Source organism: Hyaena hyaena, unplaced genomic scaffold (genome assembly GCF_003009895.1).
Source record: "Hyaena hyaena isolate Hyena2069 unplaced genomic scaffold, ASM300989v1 scaffold_295, whole genome shotgun sequence".
Classification (NCBI taxonomy): Eukaryota; Metazoa; Chordata; class Mammalia; order Carnivora; family Hyaenidae; genus Hyaena; species Hyaena hyaena.
The window spans coordinates 331,594-344,865 of record NW_024080928.1 but is presented as its reverse complement, the minus strand read 5'-3'; the positions used below and the strand labels follow the sequence as shown (position 1 = coordinate 344,865).

The 13,272-nt window shown below is 35.7% G+C and overlaps 1 protein-coding gene across 8 annotated transcripts in view; it reads right to left on the bottom strand.

Annotated features, from left to right (window-relative positions):
* Window positions 1-13,272, bottom strand: part of CDKL5 (cyclin dependent kinase like 5) — a 213,767-nt gene that overhangs the window by 58,469 nt on the left and 142,026 nt on the right. For all 8 annotated transcript variants that reach the window (XM_039247375.1, XM_039247367.1, XM_039247370.1 and 5 more), the window contains 4 exons: window positions 11,987-12,107; window positions 9,625-9,684; window positions 7,129-7,219; window positions 3,394-3,583 (listed from right to left, as the gene is read on the bottom strand). In XM_039247375.1, the coding sequence (XP_039103306.1) occupies window positions 3,394-3,583; window positions 7,129-7,219; window positions 9,625-9,684; window positions 11,987-12,107 (462 nt within the window). The remainder of the gene's footprint in view (window positions 1-3,393; window positions 3,584-7,128; window positions 7,220-9,624; window positions 9,685-11,986; window positions 12,108-13,272) is intronic.

Below are 13,272 nucleotides of genomic sequence, written 5' to 3'. Positions count from 1 at the left end.
CAAATTGCTAAACCTCCAAAAAGATTAAGGTAATTTAGCTAAAATACCAAATACTTTCAGACTAAATTATACAAATATTAAGATTTATTAAAAAATGTCATGGAAGCAGCAATTTCTCTGAAGGTTATTTGTAAGCAATGTTGTCATGTGCTACCTAGCACTTTACAGATAATACTATTTAGTGAGGAGATCTGTGAACAAAAAGGACCACACACAAATGAGGAAAAGATAGCCTTCAGTTGCCTATCTAATCCAAATGCTACTCATTCTTCAGTACCCACTACAAATTTCAAATCTTCCATATACCTTCTTCTAGTGAATCCAGACAACTATGATATCTAACTTTCCAGAATGTTTAACACTCTCGTGGTCTCAACCATATTGAGAGATATATCAGAAAACAGTACAATGCAGTAAAAAATGAGATAATTTATTGTACACATACTTTATTATAAGTTATATTGCTCTCTAATTATTTCATGCACAAACATCTTAATTCTTCAGCTAGTCTGTAAGTTATTAAGGCCAAGTACCATGACACATCTGTTTACACACTTTTCGGAAAATCCAGCAAGGAGCCTCTTTAACCAGGCAAAGAACAGGCAGCCAGCAGGCCAAGCTTGATGTTTCAGAAGTTAATGTTAGAATCCTGACGTCAAATATTCAATTGTTCAATACTATTCAACCTTATAGACACTATGGTAGATGTGTTGTGAATATAATGGTGGACAGGAGAGTTCATTTTCTCAAGGGATTCATCAGGTCAGTGAAGATACGTGTATATATATATTTTTGAAAACAGCTATCTAAAAGCGACTGCAATGAATGCTACAAAGTCTCACTACAAAGGCGAGACTACCACAGTGCTACCGCAGTACACAATGGGGAGTCACCCACTCCTTGGGGAGTCAAGAAGGGCTTCCCAGAGGGAGAACACTTGACCTCAGTCTGGGGAAGGGAAGAGGAAGAGCTGTTTAGGAAGTAGAGCAAGTACTGGGAGCATCATAGAAAAGAAATACAGCACTGTAGAAGCAACATGTCAAGGAAACGGTGAGAAGTTCAATATGGCTGACAAGAAGGGAGCAATGGTAGAAATGAGTGGGAGACAAGGCTAGAGGGCTAAGAGCAAAGGGTTCTTAATGCTACCCTAAGGAGTTTAAAGGTAAGCAATCCTGCAGAGGCTTCTAAACATAAAGGAGATAGAACTGAACGTGTAGTTTGAGGGAAGATTCTTCCAAAGGCAATGTGAAAGGAATGAAGTGAAGGTGGAAAGCTGGAGAGATGCATTTAGAAATGGCTGTAAACAGTGCAGGTAAAAGATGCTAAAGGCAAAAGAAGCATTAGAGATGGAGAGAAGGGAAATACAGCTTGAGATCTAATGTCACAAACTGGCTCAACTGATCGATCAAACATTCACTCAGTCCCTAACTAGATGTGCTGGGCTCAGTTATAGGTGCTGGAAATACGGTGATAAACAGATGATTTCTGCCGTTGGGGAGCTTATACTCTAGTAGTTGAGAACTAGACAGTTAATAAGTAAACAACATGACTACATACTAGGAGGATAAATAAGTGCTATTATAGGAGGGAAAACAGCAGGATGGTGCTAGGGAAACACTAGGAAGAGGGAGGGGCAGTATTGGGGGCATCAGACAAGGGGGATTTTTGGAGCTGAGATTTACAAAGCGATAAGGGGCACAACAGAAGCACCTTCCCAGGAGAAGGAGTTGCAAATCCCAAATCCACAAAGCTGGAAAAATCTTAAAATGTTTATACAAGTCAAAGAAAGACAAGTATGATGAGAATTTGAAGACAGAGAGAGGAGAAGTAAAAGAGGTATGAGCTGAGAACAGGGAACTAGAAGGGCACACATCAAGCAAGGGAGATGGACTATAGGAAGAAGTTCGGATATATCCTCAATAAAACAGAAATTTGTGAATTATGACTAACTTTTTCTGAATAGATTTCGCTTTCTACTAGACTGAGGATAAGTCCTATTCATTATTTCCAGCATCTAATATAACAAATGTTCAGTAACTGTTGAACTATTTGCATCCTCAATTAATGGTTTTCATTTGGTTAATTTTTGCCTCACAAAAGCAAAAATAGAAGGAGAAAAATTTGCCTCAGGGAACTCAGATTAGGACGAGAGAGAGAAAGAGAGAGAGAGCAAGTGAGAGCGAGCAGAAAGGAGTTGAAAAAGTATATGCACTTCTGTTCATTCATTTCTTCCACAATGAGCCTCAGAGGAGTGGGTATGATGTCGGGTGCTCGTGTGTGAGGAGGGGTGCTCTTCAAAGCGAAATGAACCGAGGTCCAGAAAGTCAAAGGAAAAAATGAAATGCTTTGCAAATATCAAGGAAACATGGTTTGAGAACCATGCATTTAAGAAAAAGAAAGGAAGTGGGGACAACTTTATTTTATAGTTGTCACAATGGCCACCAAATGGCACATCAGCCCGGGGTAGTTGGAAACTTACAAAGTAGCTTTTGGGGTAGATGGAAGAGAGAAGCAGCCTCTAACGCAATACTCTAATAAGGTACCTCTGCAAGTTGGTTATCTCTCGTTTGGGGGAAAGTTTATACTTTAAAAGACCCTTTTTTAACATATTCTCCAAAAACAAGCTTTGTAAAAAGTTAGCAAATCTAGAAAAGGCTGCCCAAGACAATAGACTAGTTTGAAAAGAAGATCTGGGGGCGCCTGGGTGGTTCAGTTGGTTAAGTGTCCGACTTCAGCTCAGGTCATGATCTCTCGGTTCGTGGGTTTGAGCCCCGCATCGAGCTCTGTGCTGACAGCTAACTCAGAGTCTGGAGCCTGTTTCGGATTCTGTATCTCCCTTCTCTCTCTGACCGTCCCCTGCTTACGCTGTCTCTCTCTCTCTCTCAGAAATAAATAAAACATTAAAAAAAAAAGAAAAGAAGATCTGATGTTTCACTGTCAATAGACAGAAAAGAAATACTTGCTAGAACACAACCTTTAAATCTGTGCAATGCAGGTACTCATAGTCTTCCTCAAATCATTACAAATTTGTTTGCTTAAATAAGAGTCACATACATTTTTATATCTTTGGGTGATGTTTAATATTTTAGACAAATATTCTAAGATAACCAAAGTTTAGAATATAATAATCCATATGTTAGAAGAGTTTTTAAAAATTTAGAACTTATAAATTAGGAAAAACATTAGCAGCTCCCACTTTCAAATTCAGACTACTTTAAAAATTCACAAATATTATATAAGTTTCAAAAATAAAATATTATAATGGGGATTATCAACATTGTAATGGGAAAGGGAATAGTATTCAATGGATAGCTTAGCATCCCATTGCGTAATGAACAATGATTTAAATACTGCTATATTGATTCCATTTGGAGTTTTAGTAAAGCCTCTTACCCGAAGCCCATGGAATCGAGGATTACTGTAGAAGAGCTTCATCTGCTCAGATGGAAGGGGTCCTAGCACCTTCTGAATCGTAAAAAGTTGGTCGATTTCACTTTCTCCAGGAAATAAGGGCTGTCCATCACTAAGCTCCCCAAGAATACAGCCCACTGACCACATATCTACGGACTTTCCATAAGGAGCTCTGAAAAGCAAATGGAGAGATTATCTTGGCAAATGAAGAAATATGTTTTAATAATTTCCAAATTATTACGAAAAGATTCATGATTTAAAGCACATTTGTGTATTTTAAGGAATTAAAAATGAGGCTGAAAAAAGGACTTATGGATATTCAAGTAAAGATTCAGAGCACAAGTAAATAAATCTATGCTAATAAAACCATCAGTTTAATAACAATTTAGTTAGCAATCTAAGTTGAAATCTATTCACATCTAGGCATATTTGAAACATGAATAGCTTAATAAACCCTAATACAATGCACATGTCTGATGAGTTAATACTTCACTTGGAAAATGAAATGCTCCCAAGAAATGTATTTAATAAGTAATTATCCTATAGCTCTCAAAATGTTACAAAGTTACACCTCATCCATTTGAGTTCAGTCTATTAAAATGTATTACTGACTTATGTGTCTTCTTGAACAACAAACACTAAATAATCTCTGATTGCATAGAGTCATGATTTCGAATACCTACGAGTGTACTAAGCTCTACTATACTCCTTACCTGAAACTATTTGTACCCTGTGTATAGGGGGTTTTATGTGGTAACGATTTGTCTTGAAACATTTTTCCCCTATTTCTTTAGGCCTTTACAGCTCTCTTCTAGGATCTGGGTTTAGCAAAGGGTTTTAGGAGTGTTAATGTTATTAATAAATGGAGGCTATCCATGAAAATCTAAGTATTCCAAAAAAAACTTTATATGTATGCCCCAATATGTATAGCCTTAAATCAAATTATATGTGGCAAATTAAGAAACCATATTTTCTTTAGTTTCAAACACAAATAATCCAAGTTTTAAGAAGGAAAAGCCAAGATGAAGTATCTGAAAAAAAATATGGGATGAAACTCTAGAATGCCATAATGATACAGCAGTAATACAAAACTTTTAACAAATACTCTAAATGAAAGCAATGTTACCCCTACAGAGACAATGTTTCTGGGACAATAAATCATTATAACTGTAAGGCAGTATTTTATTTATCTCATTTCCTTCCCACAAAAACCTAAGGACCATATTAGGAAACTTCATTTAGATTTTTGGGTAGCTTGTGGGGGAGGGAAGAATACTGACCTTTCTTTAAAAGTGCTAGATGAAGAAACCTATGGATTTTCTCTACGTACCCAAATTGCACAATTTTTCTTCTGTCAACGGATTTGAATAATTTATGCAGCTGAAACTATTGTGAATGTCAAGGACAAAGTTTGAGGATGTACAAAAATGTAAATTCTTAATGTTACCCAAATATCAACTGATTTCAATGGGACTTTTACACAAATAATACACTTCTTGAAACAGTACTTGACAATCATTTAATTACCAATATATAATTTGGCTCAAATTAGTTGGGAGTCCCCATCTACTTTTGGTAGCTCCTACACATCTCTAAACATAACTGTAGTTTTCTGACAGGTGTTATTAGACAACAAATACTCTCTAAGGTCTGCAACAAGGCTGTCCTCAGAATGAACTCCTTGGGGTCATCTTATAGACAAAACCATACTATAAAAAATCCTCTAGCATACTTGAAACCTCAGATGGTGTTCTAAGAATGATCTAATTCATACTCATTTCTCTGGCAAATCTGTCTAGTAAATTCAAATTTTAATTCCTCCCAAAAGAAAATGGACTATGCATCCCAATGAGTCCAGACAGAGGTACACAAAAAAAGAAACAAAGACAAACACAAAAGAAAATCACTCTGAAAACCAAGTTTAAAAATTAGCACAGAAATCCTACAGGCACCTGAGTGGCTCAGTTGCTTAAGTGTCTGACTCTTGATTTTGGCTCAGGTCATCATCTCATGGTTCATGAGATCAAGCCCCACATTGGGCTCCACGCTCAGCAAAGAGCCTGCTTAGATTCTCTCTCCCTTTCCCTCTGTCTCTGCCCTTCCCCTGATCTCTCTCTCTCTCTCTCTCAAAATAAATAAATAAATAGATAGATAGATAAATAATAAAAATAAAAATAAATAATTAAATAATTAAATAAATAAATAAATAAATAAAATATATTCTAAAATCTACCCACACAAAGAAAAATAATAAAGTGACTAGCCACCATTTGTTTCTCAGGATAAAGCAAGCTTTTGATTTCAGAAAAATAGTAAAGCTTTCAATAACTGATATCAATAATTCTTATAGGCTCTGTGTCAGCAATGAATCAAGAATTACAACCAGATGGTTGATAGACAGTAGGAAATCCACTGTGAACATAAAAATAAATGCTCAGTGAGTAACTTAAACATACAGTCATCATGATCATCAACAAAAGAAACACAGAAATTTATACTCCTACTATATAAAAAGTATCTTTTAGAAATTAAATTTCTCATGTTCCCCAGATACATGTACAGTACACTAAAGAGACGAAACCTATAAATAGTGCACCAGTCATCATTACCACCATATCTAACTTTATTTGTAGAGTGTGCCTTCTTTCTCCATTCTTGGATGGTCCCCAAGAAGGAAATACAATCTAGGGAAAATAAGAAAATACTACAACTAAGATAAGTAGAGGATTACTAACATAACTATGTGATTGAGTTCAGGAGGAGAGGCTCCTTAGGCTCTCAGGTTAAAACAAACGAAAAAGAAAAGAAGAAACCCTATCCTGGTGTTGACAGATGAATGAAAAGCACTGAAAAGTCAAAGGGTGGGCACAAAGTGGATGGGTGTGGAGATGTTGCTGAGAAAATCATCAGTGCAGTGTGTGTTTGAATAGTCATTTACCATCAAAGAGGATTTCTCTATTTAGAAGAAAGCTGGCAACTGATTTGATATTTACATCATGTTTCTAGCAAAGTGGCTAAATATAAGAGATACTTGGTGAGTGTTCGTTGAATAAATAAATGAAGGAATGAACAAACCAACAGATAGACCAGAATGTGAAACTCTTCTTAATGTGGAAGATTATTAGCAAAGATGGAGGCAGTAATTCTCCCCATTTCTGTAACTCTGCCACCCCTCCCATGAAGACGAGGAGTTTATTTCTCTATCCTTTGAATCAGGGCTTGGCCATGTAACGTGCTTTGGCTAGTGAGGCAAAAGCCATGTAAATAGAGGCTTGAAAACCACCTTTGCTTTGGCGCTTGCCCCAAAACAAGCAATATTCTTGCTGCAGGGAATTTTTCTGCTCTCACATGAAGAAACTAGGACTAATCCAATGGACAATGAGCCTCCATGGAACAGAGATGGTCTGTTCCAGTTGAGGCCTCCAGAGGATCTGCTGAGTAACTGTAGCTACCTGAGTGACTCCCATGGAGACCAGCGAAGAACAATTCAGCCGAACTTCAATTACTGACTATTCCAAATCGCTGGCACCCAAAACTGTGAGCAAATAAAATGGTGTTTTGTTTTACACCATTAAGTTTTTGGGTGGTTTGTCACACTGCAATACGTAACTGGTATTTAATTAAATAAAGTTCTTATCTTTCATTGATGACCTCAAAGCTAATGATACAGGATCTGCAGATACATAAATGGCGTTTCATTTGAGGAAGGTAACTCACCCAAGTAAGAGTTCTGGGGACCGATACCACCTAGTGGCCACATATTCTGTATAATTAGCATTATTGCCTTCTGATAGATTCCGAGCAAACCCTGAAAGATAGAAAAACCCAAAGGTGTAACTTTGAAAAATGAAAATAAATAATTTCATGTTGGCGAAGTATTTCAGTGCTAGTAATATTTTAAAGGAACATCAAAATAATATAATAACTGGTACTGAAGGGGCTGTTTATTAATGGTTACTTCATTATTTTAAAAGGTTAGTGTGTTCATATGTCAATTAATATATACAGTGTATTCACTAAAAAAAAAAAAAAAAACCTCTCCCCTTACACTACAGAAGTCCATGTTTTTGAAGTTATCATATGCTTTTATAAGCATTCAGAGCATACTTTTAAGTCTGCTCTCTCAATAAATGCAAATCTTAGAAACAAAATGAAGGCCCCACAAGAGCCCAAGTCAAAGCTAAATACTTTGTCACAGATGGTCATCATATTTTGATATGCGGTACTTAACACAGTATTTGTATATCTACTATTGTTAGTCAGTTCTAGCCATTATATAAACAACTAATAGTTGGCAATGATGGAACCTAAGCAGGCCAAAATTATTTTCATCTCCTAATATGACTGAGAAGCGTATTAGGCATATCTAAATTACTTATAAAATCTATCATTATTTTCCCTCCAAAACCTTTCAAAAGTTTTGGGGCCAAAAAATGAGCCAGTAGGTAAGCTAATTACCCACCTAACTCACCAAAAGCATTATGGATAGTCACAGAGAATCAGAACATTAAAATTAGGGATAAAAATTAAGGTGTATATCAATTTTGAAAAGTAGAAAATCATGTTTCTTAAAACGGAACCATAAAAAATAAAACCAACCACAGCAAAAATCAAAGTCCTAACTTCAATTAATACTTCTTTGTAAGATATTTTTGAAAGAAATATTCTTATTTGTGAATGGAATTCTTCAAGCCAGACAAAGGAGCTCCACATTCTGGGAAGAAAAGTAGTTCAGAAGTCGTCATTGGGGACACACAGGGAACAGAGTACCACCTACAGGGCTGACATGTGAAACTTCCTCACCGCTTAAAATTGTCTTTCCTTTAAGAAATGAGGCCAGATCAGGAATAATCTTTTCCAATTATTAATCATTCTATTGGCATCTCTTTTGTAGTTATTACTCACTTACAAATTTCAGTAATTTGGGGGTTTAAGCAGGTTAGCAACCCCCAGAATCATAGATGCATAGTCAAGGGTGCATGAAGTACACAAAGTGTCAGTATTTGGTGGTAGTCACGATTATGGATGGGAAGCCAGAAATAGAACCAGAAAGACCACTTTTAAATAAATTATTTCAGTATTTCCTTTTTATTCTCCTAAGTACTTCTTAAGATGTTTAAAACATAGCAGGACTCTTCTTTGCAATATTCCTTATAAAGTATGAAGAAAATTAAAGCTACCTATGTGTTATAGTAAAGATATTAATATTCAAATTCTTTGAAACCGAGTGAAGACAGTTACACATGTTTCTACTAGCTACGTGGGACAAAACTGGTCACTCACACAGTGAATTCTTAGAATGCTTCCATTTCCCATTTGTTCAATCCACCTTGGAGTTACTAATATAACTTTTGCTTATGAAAGGAGACACAGTCTCATTTATATAGAGAGATTTACGTTATATTTATGGTTATATTTGAATATATGAAAAAATAACATTAAAAAAAGCCAAATTGTTAGTTTTCAGCATAGGGATTAGAGAAAAGAATTTTTTAAAGTGACCCATAATTTAAACACCCTAATTTATAATTGTACAACCTTTCTGAATTATTTTAACATAAATTTTTAGTAGCACTTAATACATTTTTATACATATGGAAAACAATACACAATTTTCTATTATGAAACAGTACAACTCAAAAGCCTCCTTATACACTCAACCAGGAACTGCAATGTTACACATCAATTACTAATCTCATTCATTCAACATTTAAAGGGAATAAATGGAACAGTTCTAAAAATGTCTTTGACCTTTACAGGTATGTGACTACTGCATATACATGATACACATGTGTTTACCTAGGCATATTTTTAGTGTTTATGATTACACCTAAAATAATTTCTATCAACATTTAAAATATTCTTAAAATATTCTTTTATCCTACCCAAAACAGAAGGCCATAGTGGTATTTCATAGAAAATTCTTTTTCTGGAGTCATTAAGTACTGGGCTTATGAATATACTCATATGCATGTATTTGCTTTGCATTCTCATTAAACAAATACTGCATTATGACTTTTTAAAAACAGTAGACAACACTACGCAAAGAGAGTATAGTAGTCTCCCAGCAATCAATTGTCCAATATATGACCCAGTAGAATATTCTTCTGCTAATTTAAGTAAAAACATAAAAAATACTTTTAATAAGACTTTAAAAGCTACCTATGTATTAAATTAATTCTACTTACAGGGCTCAATTTCTTTTTAACTTACCAAAGTCACACAGTTTCAAAACATCATTGTGGCTGATTAAGAGATTTTCTGGCTTGATATCTGAAGTATAAAGATAAAGAAACAATTGTTAAAAAATGTTCCATATACTGCTGACTGACATTCTTGGATCACTATAACAGCAGCTAATTAGAAATATCCAGAGTAATTTGAGTAGAAACCTGTGGCAGCGAAAAGTAGAGTAATACATTGTATGCTGGTACATAAAAGTTTCAATTAGTTTGCTTTTGAGAAGCATGCAGACCACATTTTCAAAAAATATTTTTTCCCTTTAAATCTTAAAGGCATTAGTGGAATCTCTGAAAGTAATTTAAGAATCTTTGAATCTAGGCCACCATGTCTCAAAGAACTATTCTACTTTTCAAAATACTAATGACATCAATTTTTGGAGATAGAATATAAAATTTTCGTAGATAGAATATATATTTCTATATATATACACATATATTTTAAGCTCACGGGGTACCTGGGTGGCTCAGTCAGTTGAGCATCTGACTCATGATCCTAGGGTTGTGGGATTGAGCCCCATGACAGGCTCTGTGCTAAGCGTGGAGCCTGGTTAAGATTCTCTCTCTCTCCTCTCCTCTCCTTTCTCTCTCCCCCCCAACTCTGCCCTTATTCCCTGCTGTGTGCTATTATTAAATAAATACACTTTTAAAAAGATATAGTTTCTGTTGTGACTTTCTATATAATTTCTATATTTATATCTCTCTTTAGCTTTTCTGTGTGGTTCACAATTATAAGTGTCTAATGCTGAAGCTATACTGGATGAGTCAAGAAAAGATTTCCCATTTTTTCCATGGATATTCTGAAGATGTAGTGGGAGCTGAGTAGAAATACACAGAAAATGTTATTTAATTCCTGCCTTGGGAGGCATCTCACAATTCTATTTTTAGAGTACCAATCATCTATATCATATGGCAGAGGTGACAATGGAAAAAGGGAAGATGGAGGAGTAAAATCTGTAGATTACAGAATCATGGTTTTTTATTTGTTTTTTTAATTGGAGAGGGGGGGTGAGGAGCAGAGGGAGAGAGAAAGCATCTTAAGCAGGCTTCATGCTCAGAGTGGAACCCAAGACAGGGCTCAATCCCACAACCCTGGCATCATGACCTGAGCTGAAACTAGGAGTCAGACACTCAACTGACTGAACCACACAGGTGCCCCTCAGAATCCTGGTATCTACTGCTAATTCACAAACACTGATTTACTGTATACTTAACCAAATCACAGCATTACTACAGAACTGCAGCTAAATCAGTTCCTCATATTGGAGTATATACTGTTAGTAGAATCTTTACCCCAGACATTAGATGTGTGGTTGGCTTGAAGATAGGTCTATCTATACCACCAACAACCTTGATAAGGTAACTGGTATGAAAGTCAAATCCAAGAGAAATATAAACTGTCTTTCTAGATATAATTAATAGAAGTTGGCATGCTTCACGTGACCTTTAACTAGTCTTAAAGTGAGACTATTTTTAAGGGGATATCATTGTGTGTTTGTATAGGTAAATTAAAAGGTAGTATTCATTTATTTGATAATTCAGAAACAAGAAGTAAATACTGTAACATTTTCTGATAAATATCTTCTAGCTTCATTATTTTATCAATATGTGTCCCATTATTGTAAAACTCTAGAATTCAAGAGAGATCAACAGCAGAAGATAAATGGTGTAGACTCAAAGACAGTGCTGAACAAGTAATTTCCCTTTTATTACTATAAACCACCCACCTCACAGCAATAAAGGACAATATAAAAGTTTATGGAAGCATAATCATGACCTTTATGCTAGGGTGATCATACCTACAACTTGCAATGGGTACTTTGCACTAATGGGTAGGACAATTCAGGAGGTAAAGGCACATACCAGAGGTTGTTGGTCTAAAAGGGAATGAGAGGTAACCATCATGGGGGGGGGGGGGGGCAGTGACTTAGGGACCACCTTTAAAGCCTGATTCTGAGTGGTTTCACATTACCTGGTCTACCAACGGGACCAAAAGACAATGGAGAACATCTCTTTGCTCTTTTTACCCCAAGTAAGCTCCAAAGTTCCCATTTGTTGAGTTCTTTACATCCCTAGGCATTTCTAAAGTTGCGAATAGATCTGGTGATACAGAGATCTCTCCATGATATCCAGATAAACTTGCAGTCTATCCCTTTGATAATTCAAAAGGAGACTTGGAAGGTAAACGATGTCTCATATACTGTATGTTTAAAATGTATTTAATTTAAATGGAACATCAGCGCCCATGGAAACATTAAGACAGTAACATGTAAAATATTTCACTGTTAACTTTGACATTTTCTTAATATTTTCCATTTAAAAACTTCCATATTTACCTCTATGTACAATATCGTTCTTATGGCACCAGTGAATAGCTTTGATTAGCTGATAGATATAACTTTTAACTTTTTCAGGTGGAACTCCATTTGGCATTTCTTCCAGCAATTCAAGCATATTCTAAAAATTAAATAGGGAGCCATTAATCTCCACAAATTAGGCAGGCCCATAAATCATGTAGTAACAATTTAAAAAAGCATCTTGGAAGATAATTCATCCAATACATAGCATGCATTTTTAAAAACTGTTTTGTTTTCCATCTACAACTTTTTTCATACAGAAGTAGGATACTCTATTAAATCAAAGCCCTCTTTTAAGAGAAATTCCATTTTTACTACTCCCCAGTGCTGCCCCAAGTAATAACCTAGATACTTTCCACTCTCCCTAAAATGTTTCAGGCGTCATTTTAGAATATTTTCAAGGGAAAAGCAATACAAAGTACAGAGAAGATGCTGTAATGCATAAAGGAGGGGGAAGTAGGCATTTTTAACACAGTGCACTGTGAATGTTTAATAGCACCTTGCAAAAAAAAAAAAAAAATCAAGCCTTCTAAATATTTCTGGAGGACCTGGAAAATATTCTTAAAAGAAAATGATCCCTAACTTTTGAAGTGATCCATGCAATCAGTACAAAAATTAAGACAAGCTAGAAAATGCTGTTGAAATAAACATTGACAGACTCCCAACATATCAATTTTCAAAACTCTTAACCTGGAGTCAGAGATCATTCTAAAACTCAGGCAAAAATATTTTTTTATTAAGAAGAAACCCAACTTAACCAGTTTCATTGAATTTCCAGATTAAACATCCATTTTCCATTCCCTCTGCAAAGCACCACATTAAGGCCCACAGCATTAGAGTTTATTGTTTGTAGATGACCATTTAGGAAAGCAGTTCTCAAAGTATGATCTGTGCATGTCTTGTGAGTGGCTACCAGATCTTACAGAAGGCCCATGAAGTCAAAACTATATTCATAGTAACACTCAGCTTTTTGGCTCTTTCACTACGTTTGCATTTACACTGATGACTCAAAGCAAGGATGGGTAAGCTGGTGGCACCCTAGCATAAATCAAGGCATTGGATTCCTCAATGCCACACTCTTGCAGTTAAAAAAGGAAGACAAAAAAACAGTTTTAGTTGAGGATATCTTTCTTGGTGTGCCTGGGTGGCTCAGTCTGTTAAGCGTTTGACTCTTGATTTCAGCTCAGGTCACGATCTCACAGTTTGTGGGATCGAGGCCCCCCACACCTCTGGGTTGGGTTCTGTGCTGACAGTGTGGAGCCTAC